The 26,218-nt window shown below is 51.8% G+C and overlaps 1 protein-coding gene across 5 annotated transcripts; it reads right to left on the bottom strand.

Annotated features, from left to right (window-relative positions):
* Nucleotides 1-26,179, bottom strand: Itga7 (integrin subunit alpha 7). Of its 5 annotated transcripts, XM_048362556.1 has the most exons (27): nt 25,782-26,179; nt 20,012-20,139; nt 19,846-19,925; nt 15,641-15,896; nt 15,006-15,137; nt 14,611-14,730; nt 13,568-13,775; nt 13,271-13,464; nt 12,243-12,331; nt 12,011-12,138; nt 11,756-11,851; nt 11,542-11,603; nt 11,219-11,388; nt 10,334-10,483; nt 9,244-9,359; nt 8,315-8,507; nt 8,140-8,220; nt 7,981-8,060; nt 7,802-7,876; nt 7,534-7,636; nt 6,700-6,876; nt 6,425-6,556; nt 3,879-3,992; nt 3,577-3,675; nt 3,339-3,464; nt 1,997-2,109; nt 532-760 (listed from the first exon to the last, which is right to left on the bottom strand). In XM_048362556.1, the coding sequence occupies exons 1-27, from the start codon at nt 25,985-25,987 to the stop codon at nt 700-702; spliced, it is 3,489 nt and encodes a 1,162-aa protein (XP_048218513.1). In that variant the 5' UTR covers nt 25,988-26,179; the 3' UTR covers nt 532-699. The 5 variants fall into 5 exon arrangements, with proteins under 5 accessions (XP_048218504.1, XP_048218530.1, XP_048218522.1 ...); XM_048362547.1 differs by lacking the exon at nt 1,997-2,109 and having other exon boundaries at nt 1-760; nt 25,782-26,178; XM_048362582.1 differs by lacking the exon at nt 14,611-14,730 and having other exon boundaries at nt 568-760; nt 25,782-26,178.
* Nucleotides 26,180-26,218: the final 39 nt, after the last annotated feature.

Below are 26,218 nucleotides of genomic sequence, written 5' to 3'. Positions count from 1 at the left end.
TCCCTGTACCCAGGATGAAGGACCGTTAGGCAATAAAAAAAAAAGCCAGAGGGTTATTTTTTTTTCTTCCAATATTTTTTAATAAATAAACAAAACCTACTAGACTAAGGCAGCAAACTAAGGTCAGAGGAGAGGGGAAACTAGGGAGGGAGGAGCCCCTGAGTCCATGACACAATCTCCTCCCTGACCCTCTGGCTAAGGCACTTTGGGGAAGACAAGTTACATAGGGTAGCTGGAGAAGGGAGAGGTAGGGGTGAATGGGAGAGGGGGGATTGGGATCCCATCTTCCCGCCTTCTATCAGGGCCTCCCTCCCCTTCCTGCCCTGCCCACAGCCCTCCCGTGACCCCTCAGCATTCTAAAGAGAAATTGGAGGGGTGGTGCTCCTGGGTGGGAGAGGTCTGCACCCCTTGAGGAAGCAGGCCCTGCCAAGTCCTGTTGCCACCCCAACAACCCCCTCCACCTTCTTCATTCTGGAAAGCCACTCAAGAAGGGGTAAAGGGAACCCCTGGCAGCATGGGACAAAGGAAGCTAGGCAGTGGCTGGCACAGGATGCCCGGTAGGGCCCAGTTCAGAGTGACCATCCATAGGCAAGATGGGGTGTGTGTCGGGGCCCTCCCTGCGGGGGCTGCCCCAGCTGCTTCTCAGGATGATGCCCGTCTTTTCCTCCTTGAACTGCTGTCGATCTTCCCGAGGGATCTTCACTGCATGGTACTGGGGCACGGTGGCCTCGGGGTGCTTCGCCCGCCTGAAGAATCCCATCTGTACAGACACCAAAACAGGCCATGTAGAGCTTGCAGGACTGCAGGCCATGGAGCAAACACCAGTACAGCCCAGCACCTTCCCCCCCCCCAGGGTGGCACCATGACTGCCAGGGCCCCAGGTGCTCATTCACCAGGAAGGCCCCAGACACAGGACTGAGGAACTCTCCCATTGCCACTGAAAGAGAGGCTTAAAGCTGGAGCATAAGCCCTCTGACGCTGAAGGTTTCCAACCACCTAAGCTGCTTTAAAAAAAAAAAAATCTTGTGCCAGTCCTGGGACTTGAACTCAGGGCCTGGGTGCTGCCCCTGAGCTTTTTTACTCAAGGTTAACACTCTACCACTTGAGCCACAGCTCTACTTCTGGCTTTTAGTGGTTAATTAGAGATAAAAGTCCACAAGCCAGGTGCTGGTGGCTCATGCCTATAATCTGAACTACTCAAGAGGCTGAGATTTGAGGATCACAGTTCAAAACCAGCCCAGAAAGGAGAGTCTGTGAAACTCTTATCTCCAATTAACTACCAGAAAACTGGAAATGGCACCGTGGCTCAAAGTGGTAGAGCTCTAGCCTTGAGCAAAAGGGCTCAGGGACAGTTCCTAGGCCCCAAGGCCAAGCCCAATGACCCCTCCCCCCCCCCAAAAAAAAAGTCTCATAGACCTTCCTGCCCAGGCTGGCTTTGAACGGTGATCCTCAGATCTCAGCTAACTGAGAAGCCAGAAATACAAGAGTGAGCCATTGGTGCCCAGCTACCACTCTAGTTTCTTCAGAGACTTCAGACCTCATAAACATATACTGTTGTACACAGCACCATCTCCCTCAGGCTCGGCCCTGAATTAAGGCCGTGCTGACCCAATACACCAAGATGATAATGCATCCCTTGTACCCTCACACACAGAACTGTCAAGACTCCTCCATGCTCAGGCTACAGAGCATCTCCTTGCACGCTCATATCTGCACACTCATGCCTGTGGAAAAGACATGCAGAGAACCACCCCACATTATCACATGCCCACACTCCTCGAGCCTCCCCCTCTTTGTGGAGCCCCTCAGCTATGTATACTCACCCTGACCATCTCACCCTGCTGGTGACGTCTTACCTCAGCTGCTAGGAGTCTCTTGGCCCTCATGCAAACGTATCTCTTCAACCCTGCGCCCTTCCCTTCCTGACAACCTGAACACTGGCAGCTGAACTTACCACTCATGTACATACACAAATGCACACACACACAACAGTTACCCCACAGTCCCTGGGCCCCCAACTTCCATGGCCGAGGGCTGCACGGCCAGATGGGCTCGGTGATAGTTGGTGGGAATAGCTGAGCTCTGACCGCTCCGTCGGAAGAAGCCACACTGGGATGTGGAGGGAAAAAGGAGGGAAAGAGGCAGAGGATGGGGAAACTGAGGAAGGAGGGGTCCTTTCCTCTGCTGGGAGCAGAAAAGCAAGTACTCTGGGGCCGGCTTCCTGAATACATCCAGCTCCTCTAAGAATGGACACGTTCCCAACAGTTAGGGCGCCGCTCCATAGCCAGTGGGTGTGCTCGGTACATGACTGGTCTGAAGGAGCACGAGGGCAGGAAAGTTGTCCAGAGGCCCAGGACATTGATGGTTCCGCATGGACTGCAGCCCCACATGGGAATGTGTGGCCCAGAGAGGACAGGCCCTGCTGATGCATGTGACTGCCCCCACAACATGTACATGTGTCTGCTTGAATGTTGAGTCTCAGATGGCACTGGGAGTCCATGACAGTTCCTGGCAGAGGACAGTGGGTCCATGTGGAGCCTGGACTGTCCTGCAAACACTTCCCTGGAGCTACTTCTCCACATCTGGTGGCCCTTGTCACAGCTTCCTTTCCAGCCTTCACTGCCACACTCTGCTTAAAGAGCCACACTTCCCTGCCACCCTGGCTTTGCCTACCATGGTGATTCTGAAAGGTGCAGGCCTTACCCACCCTGTCCACCTGCAGGCGCTACCCAGGGCTCCCACCTAAGCAGTCATGGCCAAGGACTTCACAGTTGAGTCCTCCAAAGGAAACAGGAAAGAAGACCCTTCTTTACATGGCGCGGCTCCGAGGCTACCTCCTCTGAACTCAAGCCTTTCTTCCTCTGAACTCACGCCCACGATCTCAACTCCAGACCTTCTGCTCACCATCCTACTAGACTATAAATTTCCTAAGGGCAAGACTGGAATCTGAGTCATCTTTGTTTATCTGTTTTGTTTTTGTTGCCAGTCCTGGGGCTTGGACTCAGTGCCTGAGCACTGTCCCTGGCTTCTTTTTGCTCAAGGCTAGCACTCTGCCACTTGAGCCACAGCACCACTTCTGGCTGTTTTCTGTATATGTGGTGCTGGAGAATTGAACCCAGGGCTTCATGTATATGAGGCAAGCACTTTACCACTAGGCCACATTCCCAGCCCCCCTGAGTCATCTTTGAAATGTCCAGGTATGATAGAGTTCCTGGTGCCTGCTGGGTAAAGTGCTCAGTGTAAAGACATTGAACACGGGTGTGTTGGTGAGTGAGGGAACCCCAGTAGGGGAGGCTGAGCACCTGGCCAGGATTCCCCCACCCCTCCCAAAGCCTCACCTTCCACAGCAGCAGCACCAACAGCGCCAGCACCAACAACCCAGCCAGCACTGCCAGGAGGATGATCCACCAGGGAACTCCTTCTGCCACCACAGCCATGGGGTCCAAGTAGACCATCACTGGGATCTGCCGAGCAAAGGATTGGTGGGGTGAGAGCTAGAGGGGGAATGGGGGAGGAGAAGGAGGGAGGATCAGGAAAGAGGAGGGAGGAGAGTCTTCTACCCAGCCCACTGCTCACCACTGTGGAGGCATCTCTGAGCACCAAGTTCTTGATGGAAGACTTCACAGTGATGTTGGCTCGAACAATCACTTCGAGGGACTTCACAGCTGAGTATTCCTGACAGAATAGAGGAGATCCCCCTCTTAAGTGCTCCATGCCCTCCTCCTCTTTCCTCTCCCTCCTTCCAGTGTCTGATCATAAATGAAACAGTATCCAACACAACACTTGAGTGCCTCCTTTAGGCGAGAGAGAGGTAAACGCGAGTCCTGGTGAGGATTTTCTAGAAGAAATCCAGCCTGGAGCCCCAGCGGTGCCCTTACCTCCAGAAAGGTGCTGTTCCAGAGGCGGCCCCAGACGTGCAGCACCGCCACCCGGTCAAAGCTGTAGAGGGGGCAACTGAACACCACGCAGTTGGCCGTGCCCCGGGCACAGTCCTGATGACAAGATAAGACAGGGCTCTAAGCCACATGGCCCCACACCGCGGCTGAATCAGCCCATCTCTCGCATTTTCCTTACCCCTCCCCAGGGAAGTCTTCCTCTGTGATTCAAAGTAGTTGTCTAGCCAGGTGCCTGTAACCCACGTCTATAATCCTAGCAACTTAGGAGAGTGAGATCTGAGGATTGAGGTTCAAAGCCAGCCTGAGTAGGAAGGTCTGTGATACATTTTTTTGTAGGTTGTGGGACTTGAACTCTGGGCCTGGGCACTGTCCCTGAAGCTCAAAACTAGCACTCTACCAGTTGAGCCACAGCGCCACTTCTGGTTTTCTGAGTGGTTTATTGGAGATAACAGTTCTCACAGACTCCTGGCCAAGCTGGCTTTGAACTGCGATCCTCAGATCTCAGCCTCCTGAGTAGCTAGGATTACAGGCAAGAGCCACCGGCCCTCAGCCTGTACCTGTGAGACTCCAATTAACAATCAAAAAGCCAGAAGTAGAGCTATGAGCTCAAGTGGTAGAGCACTAGCCTTGAGCAAAAAAGCTCAAAGATGGCTCTCTGGCCCTGAATTCAAGCCGCAGTACTGACACCAAAATAAAAGTGACTCTCTACCCAAATCTGAACTATTTTTCTTTGAAACACAGTGAGGGAAAGGGAGTCTCTTACTTCACAACAGGCTGAGTAGCTTCCTCAACTGATGCTTGAGCCACACAGCCTGGTCATTTTGCTTTGGCTATTTTTTTTAGATAGCATCTCATGCATTGCTCAGGGGCCAGCCCAAGACAGTAACCCTTCTACCTCCATCTCTCCTGTTAGCTGGATTACAGGTACATCCCATCTCTCCTAGATGTTTGAGGAGCTGACATTTTTTTAAGCCCAGGATGGCTTTGATCCTCAACCCTATTTATCCTGCCTCCTACACAGTTGGAATTACAGTCCTGCACTATCAGGCCAGCCCTTCATAGCATCTTTCAAAAGAGGAAATTGAGGCCCAAGGAGACAACCACCAGCCTAACTTGGATCACAAAGCCAGCAAGACTAGAAAATAGAAGCTATCTGACTGTATATCACCTTTGTAAAAAAAATTTTTTAATTAGCTGAATTTATTTGGAGATAAGTCCATATATGGCAAGGCCACAAGCCTGCACTAAGCAAATTCACTAAATTAGGGTGTGACTGTCCCTAAGGAGCTGCTAGGCGCAAGGAACTCAGACCTAAATCCATTTGACCCAATCACCACCAATCATGGACTGGCCTAAAAGTTAAGTTTTACTGATCATTTGTCTCATTCCATGTACAGAGAATGGCTTTGAGGATGTTATCTTTATATTTGCACCTTGTAAGTGACTCAAGAATCCTTGATGGTTCACACCTGTAATCCTAGCTGTTCAGAAGGCTGAGATCTGAGGATCAAAGCTTGGAAGCCACCCAAGCAAAACAGTCAGTGAGCCACAGTGCTACTTCTAGCTTTTTCTGTTTATGTAGTACTGAGGAATTGAACCCAGGGCTTCATGCATGCTAGGCAAGCACTCTACCACTAAGCCACAGTCCCAGCCCCTGATATACATTTTTAAATGGTGGGGGAAAAAATGAATGCCAGAAAAGTAGAACAGGCTTTGTTGTGGGATGGGAACTAGCAAAAAGGGATGAGGTAACTCACACCTATAATCCTAGCTACTCAGGAAGCTGAGATCTGGGGATCACAGTTCAAAGGCAGTCCAAGCAAACAAATCCAAAAGACTTTATCTCCAATTAATCAGCAAAAAGCCAAAACTAGTTCGAGTAGTAGGAAGTGGAGCTGAGGTTCAAAGTGGTAGAGTACTAGCCTTGAGCAAAAAGATTCAGGGACAGTGCCCAGTCTCTGAGTTCAAACCCCATGGCTAACAAAATAAAATAAAATATCTCATCAAGTGGTAGAGTTTTAGCCCTGAGCAAAATAAAAATAAAGTGAAAACTTAAGGCCTTGAATTCAAACCCCAGTAATGGCACGCGCATGCACACGCAGACACAAGCAGACACACACACACGAAAAGAAAAAACTAGATGTTTTGACTGAGTGAAAACTGAGTGGGTGTTCCTTTCACTAAGTTCATAAGAACAACAAACATCTCAAAGATAGTTTCCTCCATCCCATCTCTTACAAGATGGGGTGCTGTATAATGTGAGGAGAATGGGTTGCTTGGCTGGTGAGCTGTCTATAGGTCCAGTGCCCTGCTCTGCAGTGGGCACTTGGAGCTGGGTGGGGGAGGCTGACTCCCTGGTGCCCCTTCCCTCAAGTTGTACAGCAACTATCTTGCTCAGGCATTTGGCCACCCCATGATTTTCCAGGCCACCATCCCACCACCCTGAGGCTCCATGCCCCCACCCCAGCCTCCTCTATTGCTCCACACCACTCTCCCACTGTGGCTTACCACACTGGCCCTGCCCTCACCAAGGTGATGTTTTTCTTCTTCCCAGCAGAAGACACTGGCCACCAGGATGTGCTAGGCTGTAGCTGCTCCTGAGGCTCCTGCTGCTCTGGGGGCTCCAGCTCCCGCCGCCTCCTCTCCCTGCTATCCACATCCTGGATATGAGGAGGAAGGAACCCATGAGGACCCCCTCCCCCAAATGCAGCAATCCTGAGATGCTATCTCCTTCCCCACACACACACACACTATCCCCACCCCATGACTTCCCTCTGGAAGGCTAGCCCTGCCTAAACCTCACCAGGTGGAGGATGTTGGGCCTAGGGGAACAGAGCACTTTCTGCCCTGGCCTCTGCCCTCCTTCCAGCTCCACCCGCATGGGATACAGCAGCCACTTCCCGTTGGCAATCTCATGAGGCCACATGATGTTGAGGAAGGCAGAGCCCAGAGTGTTGAGGGACTGTCCTTGGTTGGAGACCTGTAGGCACAAGCTGGTATGAAGGGAGAAAGCTCCGATTCCGGGCAGACCCTAAGCCACAGAAATGGAGGGGACAAGGAAGAGGGGAAGGGCTTCAGGAAGCTCTGCCCTGAGGTCTCGTCTTTCTGCTGAGGCCACAGCAGAAAAGTTCCTCTGTGCTCATCCAACTTCTACTTCTCACATCAGCAAGAGAGGTGGTCGGTCAAAATACCAAGCTGAGACTCGAACACAAACATCTGCCCACAGCCAGGTCCTGGTAAGGGCAGAGACTGTAGACTCACTGGACACCCTCCTAACACAGGGAGAAGAGCCCCAGGCTCAGGACATTTCTCAGCCTGTACCCTATGCCAAGAAGGCTGACGGTCAGTAGTTCATGCCTGTCATCCCAGCTACTCAGGAGGCTGAGATCTGAGGATTCCAGTTTGAAGCCAGCCAGAACAGGAAAATCCATAAGACTTTCATCTCCAATTAACCACCAAAAAGCCAAAAGTGGAGCTGTGGCTCAGTGTTAGAGTGCTAGCCTTGAGTAAAAAAAAAAAAAGCCAAGAGACAGAGCCCAGGCCCTGAGTTCAAGCCCCAAGACCAACACAAAAGAAGAAAGAGGGAGAGAAGAATGAGCAGGAAGAGGAAGAAAGGCATATCCACTAAGACACTTACCGTGACCTCATATTTGACCTTGCTGCCCACATCCCGCTCAGACCGCATGGCACTCTCGCCCTTCACCACGCCAGAGAAGAAGAGTTGCTGGGGTGTGACCACCCTGGGGTGAAGGGGTCAAAACAGGGGCTGATGAGGCCTGGGGTCTGGCTGAACAAAGTCAGGAGGATAATGGCAGGTAAGGCAGAACCCAGGCCAGGGTTTGGGAATGGCAGTGCCCATCTTCCTGCCCATCTCCAGATGAAGTGGCCACACAGTCAGGCCTTACCCTGCAATGGACAGTGGCAGCTCAATGAAGACGTGGGCTCGAGCAAAGACCGGGTGCAGCTCCTGCTCGCTGATCCTGGTATGTGAATAGGGGCAGGTCGGGTCAGCAGGCACAGACACCCCCACACACACCTCATGAAGTCAACCCAACTTTCCCCTTATTCCACCCTACAGTCTCACGTGGCCAACTGCAGCTCCACCTCCAGCTCTGTGGTCTCAATGGTGATCCCAGAGGTGCCGAGGATGAGGTAGAAGGCGACCTAGGCCAGGGTGAAATGATGGAGTCAGGGGAGGGCTGGGCTTACGGGATCACTCAGGGCTCTATGCAGACATGCCAACCTGGGAGCCTCGCTTCATGGGGTTCCCCAGTTCACACTCAACACGGGAGGCATTCTCATTGGACAGGCAGAGTGGCTTCTCCTGGCATAGAGAGATGAAGGCAGGTCAGTGGGGGGTACCAGAGCTCTTCAAGAGGCCTCCTGCCTCCTGCCCCACCTCAGCCCCAGGTCCTCACCAGGGAGTTCAGGGCCCGGACTCCTGAGTAGTGCAGAGTGGGAGGAAGGGTGATCAAGAGCTGGGCTTCATGAGCATCGTCCCCGTCAGCCTGGGGCTGGGCTGGGTTCGAGGGCAGGTTGGTGACCATCAGCTCCAGGCCGATGACTGGCTGTCCACTCAGTGCAAACAGGGCTGTCTCCCCATCCACATCCCTGGAGGGTCACATCCCCACTCACTGTAAGATCTGAATCCTTCCCCTGGCTCCCCTCCCAGCCCTCACCCTAAGCCAGGTACTGAAAACACACTAGCCCAAGCCAGGGCTGTGTAGACACAAATGAGAATTGGGAGACTTCTATTCTCATGCCAGTGAAGCCATTGTTTTGGGCAAATAACTCAGTGACTCTAGGCCTCAGTTCTCCATCAATAAGGGAGAACTTTTAAAAAGCTGGGCACCTGTGGCTCACACCTGTAATCCTAGGAGATCTGAAATGTGAAGATCCCAGTTTGAAGCCAGCCCAGACAGACACATCTACAAATCCAAGAGACCCTTATCTCCAATTAATTAGCCAAAAGTCAAAGTGGAGGCATGGCTCAAGTGGTAGGTAGAGCACTAGCCTGGAGCAAAAAAGCTAAACAAGAATATGAGGCCCTGTGTTCAATCCCCAGTATTGGCACAGAAAGAAAACAAGTCCTACCTCACACACGTGGGAAGACTAAGCAGTGAGGTGTGAGTAAAGCCTATGCTGTCATCTGGTTTGTGGCGGGATTGTCACTCCCTGCCAGGAAGCCCTGTGGCCTCAGCCCAGCCCCTCCCCTCAAGGTCTTCCCTAGCCCTCTCTCCTCTGCAGGTTGAGACTCTCCTCTGCCTGGCCCTCCAGAGAGGGCTGCCTCCCACTCCTTCACTCTTGCCCTCCCCTCTCCCTACCATCTGCCCCCCACCCTTCTCACATGGGCAGGGGCTGGAACTCCGTGTCGCTGACCCGGGAACAGAAGCGAGCCTGGACCAGCTGCAGGTTGCTCTGACAGATCTTGTCTTCACCACAGCCTTGTTTCAGGAAGTGGATCTGAGCAGAGATTTGAGAAGAGGGTCATCCCTAGGGGGTGAGGCAGGGGCTGACTGTGTCCCAGGACATAGGACGAATTATAGAGTATCACAGGATTAAGCAACTGTGGATCATCTGTGTGCTTTGGGGCCACTCACTTCACCACTCTGAGCTGTAAAATGATGGGAGTATAGCCATGCTGTGGTAGAGAATAGCCAGCTAGAGCTGCTCTGGGACAAGTGATAGAGCACTTGTCTACCAAGGGCAAAGTCCAGAGTTCAAACTCCAGTCCCAGAGATAGAGACAGAGAGACAGAAAACAGACAGGAAACGAGAGAGATAAAGAGAGAGATGAGAGAACAGAGACCGATGATAGAGAGATAAATGAGAGAAACAGAGACAGAGACAGAGACAGACAAGCATGAACAAGCTAGTTCACAGTCAGCCCACATTTCCTCTGCCTCAACTGCATGTTTGGGATTCCACATTGACACTGAGGAGCAGTCAAGGGCACTGCTCCGGAGGGAACTCCATGTTTCCTCTTAAAGCTGAATGGGAAGAAGGTGACTGAAGAACCTTGGACGCAACATTTGAAGATGACAGCCTCTCCTCCTTCTCCCCCCACCCTCCACCACCATGGCCACTCACAGCCTAGGACCTGAATGATGACAGGGAGCAAATGAACACTGACCCCTTGGACTAGGAGCATGGGTCATTTGGGCCATTTCACATTTTGGGGTCTACTTGTTAGAACACCTAGAATGGGCAAGAAAGGTCCAGGAGACTCTAATCTCCAGTTAACCGCCAAAAAAAGCCAGAAGTGAAGCTGTAGCTCAAGTGGTAGAGCCAGAGCCTTGAGCAAAAACAGCTCAGGGACAGCACCCAGGCCCTGTGCAGAACTGCTGTTGCAGCAATCAGGAGCTCCGGGAGCTGTGGGTGGAGTCACAGTGAGGGAGCAGCACCTCTGCCCCTCCCAGCTACTTTGCCCTTGCTCACCTCTACTCGCTGGGTGCTAGGTTGGTAGGCATTGAGGATAGGTGCCACTGGGAACAGCCCCTGGCCAGGAGCCTGTCGCCGGATCCGAGGGGTCTGGAGACCGTAGGACAAGGTCACCACAATGGCCCGAAGCTTGTCTTTGACATTCTCCTGCAAAGGAAAGATTGTTCCTCACTGGAGTCCCCTCCAGAGCCCAGCCAGACCCTGGAAAGACACTGAAACTTAGGGAGAAGGAGGACAGAGCTGGGGAACCAAGCTAGAAGATGAAGAAGAGAGTAAAGTAGGGAAGGAAGGAAACTCTGCATTTAAAGCTCTGACGCCCAGATTCCCTACCTCTCTGGAGTGCAGAACTGAACAGATTACTGCAAGAAAGAGCAGTGAGGACGAGGTAACCCAGAAAAGAGGCACCTACCAGTGTCTATCTTAGAACAAGGTGCCAGTGTACCCGTGAGGAAGCAGCTACGGAGCCGGGCACCAGTGGCTCACACCTGTAATCCTAACTACTCAGGAGGCTGAGATCTGAGGCTCATGGTTCAAAGCCAACCCAAGCAGAAAAGTCCATGAGACTCATCTCTAATTAATCCCCAGAAAACCAGAAGTGGTGCTGTGGCTCAAAATAGTAGAGCACCAGCCTGAGTAAAAGAGCTCAGGGAGAGTACCCAGGCCTCGAGTTCAAGACCCACAAGCAACAACAACAACAACAAAGAATAAAATATGCTAAGGGACCAGCAGTCAGGCCCTGAGTTCAAGCCTCAGAGCTCACACATACACACACAAAGAAGAAGGAGGAAGAGGAGGACAAGGATGAGGGGGAGGAGGCAGCTAAGAGGGATCAAGGAACAGACATTCAATGAGGACACCCAGAAGCAGGAGCTCAGTGTCCACCTGTAGCTGGAACATGGCATCTCCGCAGACTCGGTCATGCTGGTGCTTCAGCCACACGGTGCCTGAGGCCTGGTGCTTGGGGTCATCAGGGTTACGGCTCAGGAAGGTCACACGAGGAACCTGACCCCGGAGCCTCCGGTCTGTGTCACCATCTAGCATATAATCCAGGGCTGTGGCATGGAAAGAAAACAGAGGAGGCAGTGAGCTGGGGAGCTGTTCCACCTGACCCCGTTCTTAAGGCGCCCTCCTCTCCACCTCAGGGTGACCCACCCTGGAAATCCAACAGGGTGAACAGCAGAAGAGAGCCCCCTCCCCCCACTCACCCACAATAGGGCTATGGCTGCTGGGCATGGCAATGTAGCTGAAACAGATCCTCAAGTCCACACTGCGGGGAGCAAAGGGAGGCTCCTGAACCAAGTGAGACCCTACTCCCCCCACCCCACCATTTCCACTCATGCCAAAGCCCAGCCCCGGGTGCCACACCAGAGAGAAGAAGGAGACAACCCTGCCACCATCCTCTCTCAGATGCCAGCTCACCAGACTAAGCGGTCAGCAGCACAGTTGGGCTGTTCTAGGTCGATGGCTGGAGGAGCCACAAAGATTTCATGGGAAACGTGGAGGACAGGCCTGGCCCTGGAGGGCAGGGGGTGGTGGGCAGAGGATGTGAGAAATCCAGGATGCAAGAAATAGAAGAACATGAGGCTGGGAGCACACTGCAGATAAGGCACAAAGGTGGGGTTGGAGCTACAGGGAGAGGCTTAGGGCCTCAGGAAGAGAGAAGGATTTGATTACCTGAAGAGCACAGCAGTGTCCGCCAGCGAGCCCACCAGCAGGTCGGGGTAGTGGTTTCCATCCATATCCAGGCCACCCGACAGGGAGTAGCCAAAAGTCTTGATGCCCACGGCCTCCCCTTCCAGGACCTGGGGACCAGCCATCATTCTCCTGGAATCCCCATCTCCTCCATCGCTGCCTCCTCCCTGCTCTCCACGCATGCTCATTCCCTCATCCCCAGGACTCCCCTTACCTGTGAAGGTTTGGTGACAACCCCCATGCTGCTCCCATGGTAGATAAAGACTTTCCCAGCCCCGTCAAAGGGAGCTCCCACTGCAAAATCTGTGGGATGTGGGAAAGGTGTCACACGGGCTAGGGAAGATGGTAGGCAAGGCCCAGGCCCAGTTTCCCTCACTCAACCCTATTTAATATGGCTTTGTGGAGGAGAGGAGTAACTGGGGCTTGAATTCAGCTTCCCCTTCCCCCTCAAGACTGGGCCTCTGCCACTTGGGCCACACCTCCAATTCCATGTTTTCTGTTTTATTAAGAAGCAACTAAGAGGGGCTGGGCATATGACCTAGTGGTAGAGTGCTTGCCTCGCATACATGAAGCCCTGGGTTCAATTCCCCAGCACCACATATATAGAAAAAGCCGGAAGTGGTGCTGTGGCTCAAGCGGTAGAGTGCTAGCCTTGAGCAAAAAGAAGCCAGGGACAGTGCTCAGGCCCTGAGTCCAAGCCCCAGGACTGGCAAAAAAAAAAAAAAAGGAGAAGGAAGAGGAGGAAGAGGAGGAGGTGGTACTAAGAGCCAGGAACCAGTGGCTCACACTTGTAATTCTAGCTACTCAGGAGGCTGAGATCTGAGGACTGCAGTTGGAAGCGAGCTAGGAAGAAAAGTCCATGAGACTCTTATCTCCAATTAAGCACCAAAAAAAAAAAAAAAGCCAGACGTGGAGCTGTCTAGATTGTAGAGCACTAGCCTTGAGCACAAAAGCTCAAGGTCGGCACCCAGGCTATGAGTTCAAGCCCCAGGACTGGCTTGCCCCCCAAAAAATAAGCTACTAAGTCCCAGGCAATTTAATCTCCTCAGTCATTCCTCCAAATAGGACTAGGTCAGAAAGGCTAAACTTGCCCAACACCAAAAGCATGGTAAAATCCACACATCAGCTCAGGTTCACCTCTCTCCTTGAGCCCTCAGAAGCCCTCACCCCATGATCCCTGGAGGGGACCTCCACATCCCTCCCCCATCTCCTTCACTGAGCCCTTCCTGCTCCCAGCCACACCTGGGAAGCCATCTTGGTTGAGATCCCCCAGGACAGTCAAGCTGATCCCAAACATGGAATCAGGGGCGCCACAGAGCCGGAGTGGTGAGACCTCTGACCAGTGACCGCCTTGGTTCATGTACACATACACGGCACCTCCCAGCTCTTCTTGGCGCTCAAAGAAATAGGGGGCACCCACGATCAAGTCTGACCAACTATGGAGAGAGGGAAGTAGTCAATGTGGGGGGTCTTCCAAGCTCTTCCTCCCTCCCAGCCCCAGACCCAGCCCCTCCAGACCCCACTCCCTGTCCACCTTACCCATCATTGTTGAGATCTGTCACCGCCAATGAGTACCCAAACCCAGAGGTCAGGCGCTCCCCATACAGCACAACCTCAGGCACCAGGCGGCTGGCGCTGTCCTTGCGCAGAATGACCACAGCACCCTTGTGGTTAGCACGGGGGGCCCCTGCAACAAAGCTCAGCTCCTCCGCACGCACCAGACTCTTCCCAGAGTCAAGGGAGAAACCTAAATGAGGGATCACTTAGCAGTCAACGTTCCCCCAAGATTCAGAAGCCAAAAAAGCCACAATCCCTGGCCCTTGCCCTACCCCTAAACAACTCTGGTTGGAACCAAAAGAAAAAGGTGCTACCACCATGGCTGGGCCATCCTTCATTCCCCTCCCAGGGCCTGGCAGCCCTCCCATGCCCTCTTCGCCCACAGGCTGGAATTTGGCACAAGAAGTATGATAAGGTCAGGCTCCCGGACTAGGGAGGAGACAGAAAGGCACTGACAGAAATGCCCAAGTGACTGTGACCAGCAGGCAGGGACTGGGCACAGGGACAGGGGATGAGCCAGAGGCTCTGCCCATGCCCAACTCGGGCCTGGGAAAGAACCCCAAGCCCCTCCCAGCTTCACACCCTAAAAGGCCCCTGCCCCATCCAACATGCCTTCCTTGTCCCATTCCCGACCCAGGCAGTGAGGAAGCGCTTTCTTCTCCCAAAGGCCTCCCAGGCCTTCTTTCCTCCTCCACTGCAGAAGGATGCAGAGGTGGAGAGACTTGCCAACAAGGCTAGATGTTCTCCACCTTCAAAGTCCTCCTAAAAATCTAGACTCACACTTCCCAAGAGAGTCTCAGCCCCGTCCTCCCCCACCCACCTGGATCTCCTCAATAAAGAGGTTCTGTTCACCATCACCCTCAGGGCCTCCCTAGGCCTGGTTACTACACCCAGCTTTTCCCTGCGATTTGGGCCCAATGTGTGTTTTCTTGAGTGTGTGTGTGTTATAGGTTTCAGGGCAGGAAAGGGGAGGGGAGGCCAGGGCCACCCCCGCCCCCGGGCCCAGAAGGTGGAAGCTTACAAACCTAAGTAGCTATTCAGGGCCAAGTCTCCGACTGGTCCTGGGAGCCGGGCAGCAGGGTCCAAAGTTTTATACACCAGCTGGTCATGGTCTGAGCTATCAATGTTGGTCACAAAAAGCAACCCTGTGGGGGGGTAGGGGTGGGGAGTGCGAGACACCAGGGAAGAGACATCCAGAGAAAGGACCACAGAGTAGGGAGATGACAGAGTCAGATAGAAAAAAAGCAGGAAGAGGAGGAGGAAGATAAGAGAAACCAAGCAATCAGAGACAAGAGTCAGAGACAGAAAGTCAGAAACAGAAAGACAGACAGAAACAGAAGGATGGGAGGAGCATGGAGGGGGAGGACAAGAGAGAGGAACAGAGGGTTAGAGTGGCTCTGGGTCAGGGAGGGGTCCCTACCAAAGTAACTGTTGGCAGGGACCGGGATAAGGCGGGGGTCCTGCTCCTTCTCGCCCCCCGCCTCGTAGGGCCCGTCGTCCAGGTGAACCAGGTCCGCCGAGCCCTGTCCACAGAGCTCCACCCTGGCCGTGCCTGCAAGGACAAGCCTGTTAGTGCCCAGGGCAGAGAGCAAGGAGCATTCCTCATGACAGACATGGAGGTAGACAGGCCCAAGGAAGCCCCTCCTCTCCTCATCCGTCCTAACTCCACCCTCACCCTAGCCCAGGCCCAGACTTAGCATCTCACTCACCTAGTGTCAGCTCAGCCAGCAGCAGCGTGCAGAGACGGGAGTGGCAGTGATGAGGAGTGGGCAGCTGTGTTGGAGCATGCAGACCCTGGGCTGGGTGGTGACCTGACCCAGCCATGCATGTGGGGGCTCATGCCAGCGTGTGGAGGAACACTTGGCCATGCAGAAAAGAGGAGGTACCCCCATTTGTGTGTGTGTTAGCACGATGGGAGTGGAAGGCCTGGCAATGCCCCAGGGTAATATGCCAGGGAGCACGTGGTCATGCTGGGGCCATGTGCTACCCTCAATCCCATCTCTGAGGTAAGAGGAGGTTTTGGTCCCCTTCTCCCCTCCCGGAGGAATGACTCACCCTTCCAGTTATAGGTTCCTGGAGCCCCAAAGAGAAGGTAGTGGTTGTCGAGGGAGAAGGCAGCAGCTGTGCCCTGCTGACAGAACCCAAACTGTTCGTGGCCCTGGGGACGCCCTTCACAGAACTTCCAGTCCCCACCATCCAAATCATCACGGATAGCCAGGTCCTGGCTCAACACAAAGCAGCGACCAATCATGTCCCGAGTCTCCAGGATGTGGTCCACTCGCTGCCTTGACTCATATCGGTGTGCACAGGTCTGGGAAGGAAAGGAGGAAAGGTCATTTCCTGTGAGGGTCTGAGATGTATACACTGCCTACATGCAGACATCCGCGCGCGCACATGTGCATGCACACAACTGCACACACACAACTGCACACACACACGTACGTGTCCCTATGCCAGCATCATCTGAACACAAGGACCCAGACTGTTGTTAGGCAGGTCTTTGCACCACCCAGAATTTCAGCTCTATCCACCTCCTGTCCCTGCCTACAGATGGCCTTGTTTCACATTCTACATGGCCACCACAGACACATGATGAAGGCAGCACACGGGACACTGCTATCCTACAACATGCTAGGCGTGGTCCTGTCCCTGAATTTTTGTGGTGTGTGTGGGTATATGTGTGTGTACGCACTGCTTCTGGAGGCTCAGAGCCTCACACTCCTGCCTCACTTTTTCCACTCAAGATTAGTGCTTTACCACTTGAGCCATTCCTCTACTTCCAGCTTTTTTTGTGGGGCTTGGGGTTTGAACTCAGGACCTGAGTACTGTCTCTAAGCCTCTTTGTGCTCAAAGCTAGAGCTCTACCACTTATCCACAGAGTCACTTCCATCTTATTTGAGTAGTTTATTGGAGATAAGAGTCCTATGGGGACTTTTCTGCCCAGGCTGGCTTTGAACCACGATCCTCAGATCTTAGCTTCCTGAGTAGCTAGGATATATAGGCTTGAGCCACCGGTGCCAGGTTCCACTTACAGTTTTTTGCTGGTTCATTGGAGATAACAGTCTCCAAATTTGTCTGCCCAACTGGCTTCAAACCAGGATCCTCAGACCTCAGCCTCCTGAGTAGCTAGGATTAAAAGCATGAGCCACCAGTGCCTAACTCTTTTTCTGAGGGCCACTACCTACAAAGAACCTCCTCTCCACTCTCAAACTGTTATGCTTAAAAGCCTATCTCAAATCATCACAGGAATCTTTTCTCTCCACTCCTTTGAACTTACAGACAAGGAACTGGACCACTCATTGTTAACCACATCTGGTCCCATAATTGTGATAATTAACCCGAGGACCAATAGAACAGAACTGAAGACCATAAATGAACCCACAGACCTATGGCTACCTAATCTTTGACAAAGGAGGTAAAAATATAGGTTGGAACAAAGACAGCCTCTTCAACAAATGGTGCTGGCAAAACTGGGTCAACACCTGTAACTAACTAAAACTAGATCCCTATTTCTCATCCTATCAATTCCAATCAACCAATATCAATTCCAAATGGATCAAAGACCTAGAAATAAAATCAGATACCCTGAAAACACTACAAGAAGGAATAGGAGAAACTCTCGCACTCCTTGGTACTGGAAGAAACTTCCCCAACAAAGGTCAACAAATCAAAGAAAGGTTGGACAAGTGGGACTGTATCAAACTGCAGAGCTTCTGCAGGGCAAAGGATATAGCTTGCAAGATAAAAAGAAAGCCCACAGGTTGGGAAAAGATCTTTACCAGCCATACAATGGACAAAGGCCTGATATCTAAAATATATACAGAACTCAAAAAATTAAAATCCTCCAAAACAAAACCTCAAAGAACCAACAGCCCTCTCAACAAATGGGCTAAAGACCTAAAAAGAAACTTCTCTGAAGAGGAAATGAGAATAGCCAAGAGTCACATGAAAAAGTGCTCTACATCACTGGCCATAAAAGAAATGCAAATCAAAACAACATTGAGATTCCACCTCAACCCCAGTAAGAATGTCCATTATCAGGAAAACTAACAATAACAAATGCTGGAGGGGATGTGGCCAAAAGGGAACCCTACTACATTGTTGGTGGGAATGCAAACTTGTTCAACCCCTCTGGAAAGCAGTGTGGAGGTTCCTAAGGAGGCTAAACATAGAGCTCCCCTATGACCCAGCAGCCCCACTTTTGGGCATATACCCAAAAGACTACAAGCAAGACCACACTAAAGCCACCAGCACAACAATGTTCATTGCAGCACAATTTGTCATTGCTAAAACAGGGAACCAACCTAGATGCCCCTCAGTAGACGAGTGGGTCAGGAAAATGTGGTACATATACACAATGGAATTCTATGCCTCCATCAGAAGGAATGATGTTGCCCCATTTGTAAGGAAATGGAAGGACTTAGAAAAATCATATTAAGTGAAGTGACCCAGACCCAAAGAAACATAAACCCTATGGTGTCCCTCATAGGGAATAGCTAGTAAATGATTAAGCTAGTCATGGTAGAAGATCAAAATACCCCAAGAGCTACACCCATATGATTACATAAGATGATGCTAAGTGAAATGAACTCCATGTTATGGAAACAAGAGTTATACCACTGTTGTAATTATTGTCAACATGCCATGTGAAACCGTACCTTTTGTATTTTTTTTGTTTTTTTTCTTGCCTGTTTGTTTTGTTTTGTTTTGTTTCTCTTGTAGTCCCTTCCTGTGGTTGTACCCCCACTACCACTATATCTCATCCGAATACCCTGGATACTGTTTATGTGGGTATTACAACTGGGGAAGGGAAAGGGAATATCAAAATTGAGGGACAAAGAACAAAAGACAAACCATTCCAAAAGCAATACTTACAAAACCATTTGGTGTAAATCAACTGCACAACTCTTGGGGGGAGAGGAAAAGGGGGGGAGTGAGGGAGGAAGGAACAAGTTGAACAAGAAATGTACTCACTGCCTTACTAAGAATCTGTAATCCTTTTGTACCACACTTTGACAATAAAGAAAAAAGTTTAATTTAAAAAAAAAAAGACTTGTGATAATTGTGCCTAAAAGAGAGAATAAAAATTTCCAGGGTTGGGCTGTGGCTCAGTGGCAAAGCACTTGCCTAGCAAGCACAACATGCTAGGTTTAATCTCCAGTACCAAAAAAGGAAAGAAAATGGAAGAAACAGCCAGGCACTGGTGTCTCCTACCTGTAATCCTAGCTACTTAGAAGGCTGAGATCTGAGGATCACAGTTCGAAGCCAGCCTGGGCAGAAACGTTTCTGAGACTCTTACCCCTTACTCAGGGGCTGGGGATATGGCCTAGTGGCAAGAGTGCTTGACCCGTATACATGAGGCCCTGGGCTCAATTCCCCAGCACCACATATATAGAAAATGGCCAGAAGTGGTGCTGTGACTCAAGTGGCAGAGTGCTAGCCTTGAGCAAAAAGAAGCCAGGGACAGTGCTCAGGCCCTGAGTCCAAGCCCCAGGACTGGCCAAAAAAAAAAAAAAAAAACTACTCAGAAAAAGCCTGAAGTGAAGCTATGGCTCAAGTGGTACAATGCTAGCCTTGAGCAAAAAGAGGTTCAAGGACAGCACCCAGCCTGAGATGAAGCCCCTTGACCAGCAAAAACAAAAAAAGAAAGAAAGAAAATGAATTTCCATAACTATATAGCAAGGACTCGGCCTTCCCCTACCCTCATATACCTTCTCTCAGTAACTAGTACTAGTGTCTGAAGCTTGATTCGGCATGGTGACTCATGCCTATAATCCTAGCTACTCAGGAGTCTGAGATATGAGGATAGTATTTCAAAAGCAGCCTAGGTAGGAAAGTCCCAGAGACTCTTATCTCCAATTAGCCAAAAAGCAGTGGTTTTAGCTATTGGCAGAGCACTAGCCTTGAGCAAAAATCTCTTATCTCCAGTTAACCACTAAAAAGCAGTGGTTAAGGCTAATTAATGGTAGAGCACGAATCTTGAGCAAAAAAGCTCAGGAACAGTGTCTAGGCCCTAAGTTCAAGCCCCAGGACCAAAATGGGGGTGGGGGGAGGGGAGATAACTGATAGGTGTTTGTAAATGTATAAGGACAGAGATCATTTCTCACACTTTTTATATCTGTAGAGGTCCTAGGAATCATGTCATGTGCCCAATGTGTGCTCTATCAGCATATTGACACATGTTCACACCACCCATACTCTGTCATTTTCATCGCCATCATCTATCATCTTTTTGTCCAGTCATGAGAAGGAATACTCACCACAATCTTTCCCCCAGGTCCCTGGCTCCGAACACTGACTCCCAACCACTGATTCTCCTTGCTCTCCTTTTGCAGATTAGCTAGAGACAAGATACTGAGGATCAAGAGAGGGAAGAGAAGAGCAAGTGCTCTGCTCCCCACAACAGTGCTCCTTCATAGGCCGCACCTCCGGAGTCCATGTCCACTCGGTAGCAGTCAGTCTCCTCGAGGCTCAGGGGGCAAGCGAAGAGGCCTCCAGTGCGATTTGCCTGCTGCCCAGGAAGAGCCAGGGCCTGGGGCGCACCCACCAGCAGCCTGCACAATGAACAGAGGCCAGAGTTAGAGGTCAGAGGGTTTCGACTTCTCCAGAGCTGCGCAGGCCCAGCCCTTCAGTGCCAAAGAGAAGGGCAAAAGTCATTTGCCTCTGGCTCTGTCTGTGACAAATTAACACATTTGGCCACGCAACCATTATGTTATATAGACACATACTGTCTGAGTGAGAAAGTAACATCCATATGCACAGGCACATAAACATGCCGACCACAGCATCCTGGCCAGCACTGAGAATTTGAAAAAACCGCCTGTGCCCAGCACCTGTTCCTAACAGGCCTTCCTGACCCCCTTCTTGGCCCCATCCCCGGGCTCTGCCCTCCTCCCCCCACCCTGGTTCAGTTGATACCCTGCCAGAATGCCAAGAATGCTGGGAGCAAGAGCAACCAGGGCCCAGCCTGGCACCACCAGTGGGACTCAGATATCAGCTTCAGAGACCAGGCAAGAAGCCCCCTTGCCTGAGATTAGGGGAAGTTGCTTCTCCATCATCAGGAACCTGGCAAAGACCCTACCCCATCCCCAAGGCAGCTCCACCAGCCCAGAATTCATTGTCATTCACTCCAGCTGCCTTGGAAGTCAGGACAAGTGTGTTATTCTGTCTCCAATCCTACCCTCATTCTCCACACACATCTAGAAGCCCCTTCCCCATCCTTCCTTCTCCTGCCTCCCTCATCGCCCACCCCCTAGCCCATCTTCTCTCCAACCTCCCCCTCAGCCTTTTTCCCAGCTACAGCTTTCTTGGCAGGACAATTTTCCACAATCACAGCCAAGGCATCCTCCCCAGGCGAGCACTGCGCTGGGAATGGACCCTGCCTGCTGGGTCCCCTGAGACTGAACCCCCAGGCCAGGAGTGAAGGAGGGGGTGAAGTGAGGTGACTGACTGACATCCAGCAGAATACATGGGTCCCTTGTTTACAAGAGGAGAAACCCAAAGTGGCAGCGGGACAAGCCTCAAGACCTCTCTCCCACACTCCTCAATCTCCCTTCCTAAGAGAGAGGGTTGAAGCTCAAAAGGGTCGGGAAATATTACAGACAGGCATCTGCAGGGCACAGAGCCAGGCGAGATGGGGCAAGGGAAGGGCACAGAGCCATCCCCCTTCCCACAACTCCTCCTGTCTCTGAGCAGCTGTCATCCCATGTCAGAGCCAGTGTCAAGTGAGAGGGGGTGGAGGAGGGGCAGCAGTAAAGAAGAGAACGGACATGCAGCATTCATTGAACAACCAGTTATTGAGATCATATCGTATGCCAAGCCCTGTGTCAGGCACCAAAGACACAAGGTAGTGGTTCTTATTCAGCATTTACTCTTATTCAGCACCTACTCTTATCAGGTCCAAGGCTAGACATAAGAGAAAATAACCACATAGGTGCTAGAAGGGCCAAGTCACACACATGATCCCATTTTATCTCCCCAACAACACTGCAAGATAAGGACTCGGACTCCCTCTCCCTCTTCACTCAATACTGAGGCTTGAACTGAAGACTCTTGGTTTTTACCCTCAAGGGTGGTGCTCTACCACTTGAACCACAATTACACTTCCAGCTTTTTGGTTGATAATTGGAGATAAAAGTTTCATGGAAGCCAGGCTCTGGTGGCTTACACTTGTAACCCTAGCTACTCAGGAGGCTGAGCTCTGAGGACCTCGGTTTGAAGCAAGCCCAGGCATAAAAGTCCCTTGAGACTTTTCATCTGTAACCACTCAAAAACCAGAAGTAGTGCTATGGCTCAAAGTGGTAGAGCACTAGCCTTGAGAAAAAAAAAAAAAAAAAAAGAAAGAAAGCTCAAGGACGGTGCCCAGGTCCTGAGTTCAAGCCAGCAAAAAATCAAAAAGTTTCAAGGGCTTTCCTGCCACAGCTGGCTTCAAACCTCAGTTCTCAGATCTCAGCCTACGTAGCTAGGGTTACAGGCACTGGTTTAAGGATTTTTTTCTTGTCTTCCAGATGAGGGAATTCACTGAAGGACATTAAGCAGTCCTATTAGAATTCAAATCCACATCTGCCTAACTCCACCACTCATTTGCTCCACCCACCGACTGGCCTGTATTCAGAACACTGACACTACGCCAGGAGAGGAAGAGGAGGGAGGTAAAGGGCGAGCACCCTGGGAATCTCCCTAGGAATCTGGGTGACAGAGCCCAGTGCCAACGCCCAGGAAAGTCAGCAGAGCTCCAACCTCGCAATGCCGAGGGGGCCATCCCTTAGGAGACAGAGGTGCCTCACTTGCCTTTGTGCTTGGCCCACAGGAGCCACTAGGATGCATTGACTAAACCCACACCTCTTGCAAACTCACAAAGAGTGAGTCAGTGCATATAGCGAAGAACCCAGAGCAGCTAAGTGTTCTTTGCTTGCTCCTGTCCTGGAGGCCAAGAACAGGGAGAGGCCCATATGGACAAAAGCTGAATGTGCAGAGACAAACCCAGCCCCACTTCTGATGGAAAAGAGACCAGACAGTTCTTCCTGCAACAAGAGCACCCACGTGCAGCCTCCTCAACCCCTCCACCTCTACCCCAGCCACGTGTTCTTTCCTAGCTTCATCGCAGGAGTCCCAGGCACCCCAAGCCTCCAGACAGCACAGTAGCCCCAGCTGCAGTCACTGCAGAGAGGGGGGAAAAAAAAGAAAGCTGCAAAGCTTGGGGTAGAGGGACCTCCTGGGGGCCCAGCTAAATACAGACAAGGGATCACCCACTACCATGGACTTCTCTATTCTCTGCAAACATTGGGGCTCCAGCCCAAGTCCAGCCCCTCCCTGACCCCTCAGTCTGGGTGGCCCTCTGGGAACGCTACTTGGACTGAAAGGCTGGCTGGGCCTGGAGGTCCTGTAGCCAAGCCTTTGGATCCAGGATGCTGTAAGACACCAAAGTAGCTCTTTAGCACTGTTACTTATAAAAAAAAATACTCATTTGTATAATTAATATATACTTTAAAAAATAAAAAGGAAAGCCAGGCACCAGTGGCTCACATCTGTAATCCTAGCTACTCAGGAGGCTGAGATCTGATGATCATGGTTCAAAGCCAGCTGAGGCAGGAAAGTCCATGAGACTCGTATTTCCAATTAACCACCAAAAAACCAGAAGTGATGCTGTGGCTCAAGTGGTAGAGTGCTAGCCTTGAGCTGAAGAGCTCAGGGACCATGCCCAGGCCTAGAGTTCAAGCCCCATAACTGACAAAAAGAAGTAAATAAATAAATAAAGTAAAAAATAAAAAGGAAAGGCTGGGAATGTAAGTCAAGTGGCAGAGTGCCTGCCTTACAAATACAAGTCCCTGAGTTCAGACCCCAGACTACAAAAAAAAAGAAAAAGAAAGAAAGAGTGGAATAGAAAATAAATAAATAAATAACCTTACTATGAACATTTTTATAGCACTTGCTACAGGCTGTGCAGTATTCTAAGTGTCTTCCCTATGTTAAGAATGCCGCTGGGCCTAGGGGCTTACTCACACCTGTAATCCTAACTACTCAGGATCTAGAGAGCTAAGGATCATAATTCCAAGTCAGCCTGGGCAGGAAAGTCTGGGAGACTCTTACCTCCAATTAACCATCAGAAAACTGGAATTGGCACTGTAGCTCAAAATGGTAGGGAGCTAGCTTGACCTGAAGAGCTCAAGGACAGCCCAAGCCTTGAGTTCAAACCCCACAACTGACAAAAAAAAAAAGCATGGAAGACAGGGGGAAGGAAAAGGAAGGGAGGAAGGGAGGGAAGGAGGAAGGGAAGGAGGGAAGGAGGGAAGAAGGAAGGAAGGAAGGAAGGAAGGAAGGAAGGAAGGAAGGAAGGAAGGAAGGAAGGATGGATTAGGCACCAGTGGCTCACACCTATAATCCTAGCTACTCAGAAGGCCAAGATCTGAGAAAAGTTTGTGAGACTTGTACACTACTCTGAAAAATCCAGAATTGGTGCCATCGCTCAAATGGTAGAATGTGCTAGCCTTGAGCACAAAGAGGCTCAGGAACAGCACTCAGGCCCTGAGTTCAAGTCCCACGGACCAGCAAAAAAATAAAGAGAGAGAGAGAGAGAGAGAAAGGAGGGAGGGAGGAAGGGAGGGAGGGAGAAAGAAAATGTGGCTGCAACCACAGAGCAAAGTAGACTGACAGGTGTGAAGGTTTTTCCATCCATAGGTGCTAAGGAAAGTGACCTGTGACTCCCGAGGCTGAGAAGGTACCAGGTGTCTTTTCAGTGTCACCAAGCAGCAGAGTGCCCTGGAGCAAAGACAAAGTTAAGTCATCAAGCCCCTACAGGAATGCCTCCAGCTTGGCTGTGAAAGACAAACTCAGGACCCACCTTCCAAGATGAGGGGGGGGAAATGACAAGAGACCAAGCTCATAAAAATAACCTAGAATTTGCCTAGAAATAGCTCAGAGTTCAGCATGTCCTAAAAAGGCCTCCCGTCCTGGGACTCTGGCAGATGGGAGAAAGAGGGAGGGAGGAAGCAAGACGGAGACAAGGAAGAGAGGCAGACTTCAGGAGCAGTGAAGTCAGATACTTTATTTTCTTCCTCCAAACTTCCAGGGACCACAGACTTGCTCCCAGAGGACAAGATGATGGGAGGAGAACAATGAGGGCTAGCCTTCACCTCTGGCTGGTGAAGCAAATAAGCTCTTGTCCCTAACTCCCCTTGCCCCCAGACCAATAGTGGGGGGGGGGGGAGAGAGAAGACGGTCCCAGGGGACCGTCTCATTGATCCCAGTAATGGACACTTAAGAAGGCTTAAGCACCGGGCTAAAGGGAGAAAATGCCCCTGGCCAGGCGGAAATGGGGAGCTTTCTCCCCCCCCCCCACCCCCTTATCTCTCTCTGATTACAGTAGCAAGAGCCAACACTACAGGAAGCACCACCAACTGCAGGTCCCACACAAGGGTATCTCGCCGAGGTTCTCTGGATCAAGGCGGAGATAAGTAGACTTGTCCTCTGCCCCGTGCACCTCCCTGCCTTTGCCGTACTGCTGAGATCCCTGCAGTTGGAAATTTCCTGCGGAGGAGAGAGAACGAACAGCCTGGCCAGCATCCTTTGTGGATCTCTGTCCCTGCTGCCACCGCCTCCATCGCCCAAACACCATCATTGCAGGTCAGCAAGCCTCCCCATCCTCTCCTCAGCTTCCTGCTGTCTTGAACCACAAAAGTGGCAGCTGGCCTCCTGGCCTTCCAATGCTCTGTAACCCTCCCTTCATACCATGGTGATGCCCTGGCTGGAAGTTATTTCTGGAGGCTACCCTCCTCTCCTTCCCGGGCTCCCTCATCCTCTCGGTCCACTCCTTCTCTGCCTGACCTAAGGAGAGGCGCAGTGGTCAGCCTCGCTCCCTGCGGGGACTTCAGTCCTCAGAAGAGGGAAACCAGAGACTCTGGGAGTGGAGCAAAGATACAAGCACACTGGGGAGAAAGGCAGAAGGGATGACTGCCTTCCTAGACAACAGTCTTGCTCTCCTACCCGTCCCTACATAAGCTCTCGGTCTCAGACCTGGGTGGGGACAGACGGGGAAACTCGGGCAGATGCAGCTCCAGGCTCCAGGTTGGGGTATGGAATGTCTGCGGGAGGGCGGGTCTCACTGGGGTTGAGAGATTGAGAGAGAAGGTGACCAGGGCACGAGGGGAAGGCGGTGTTCGACGGCTTGGGCCAGGGGACCCTGGGCGGGGAAACTCACCAGCTCTGGGGTTGGGGCTGTAGCTGCCGGTGCAGAGCCACGGAGAAGCCGAAGAGGCTGCCTGGTTCGCCCTCCTTGCGAAGGGCGCCCATGACGTCCAGATTGAAGGAGACAGCTCGTGGGAAGAGCGACCCGAAGAACAAGGAGCCAAGGAGGTAGCAAATCCGGGGGGATCCCCGAAGATCGCGGCTCCGAGTCCCAGCCATAGGGCCGCCCACGCGCGCGGGGCGCGCGGTCCCCGCGAGGGCAAGCCGGGAGCCCTAGGTCTGCCCCAGGCGTGTTTCTGGCTTCGGAAGTCTAACGGGTCTCTCGGGGGTCTACCGATCTTTTGTCACCCCAACCCTTCTCTCTCCCACCCCTCCGCAGCCCCAGGACACGCTAGGACTGCTACAGCGACCAGCCGCAGCTACTGTGTCCACGCCCCTGCCCGGCCCCGC

The sequence above is a fragment of the Perognathus longimembris genome, chromosome 1 (assembly GCF_023159225.1).
Source record: "Perognathus longimembris pacificus isolate PPM17 chromosome 1, ASM2315922v1, whole genome shotgun sequence".
Lineage (NCBI taxonomy): Eukaryota > Metazoa > Chordata > Mammalia > Rodentia > Heteromyidae > Perognathus > Perognathus longimembris.
This window is presented reverse-complemented; position numbering and strand designations above follow the sequence as displayed.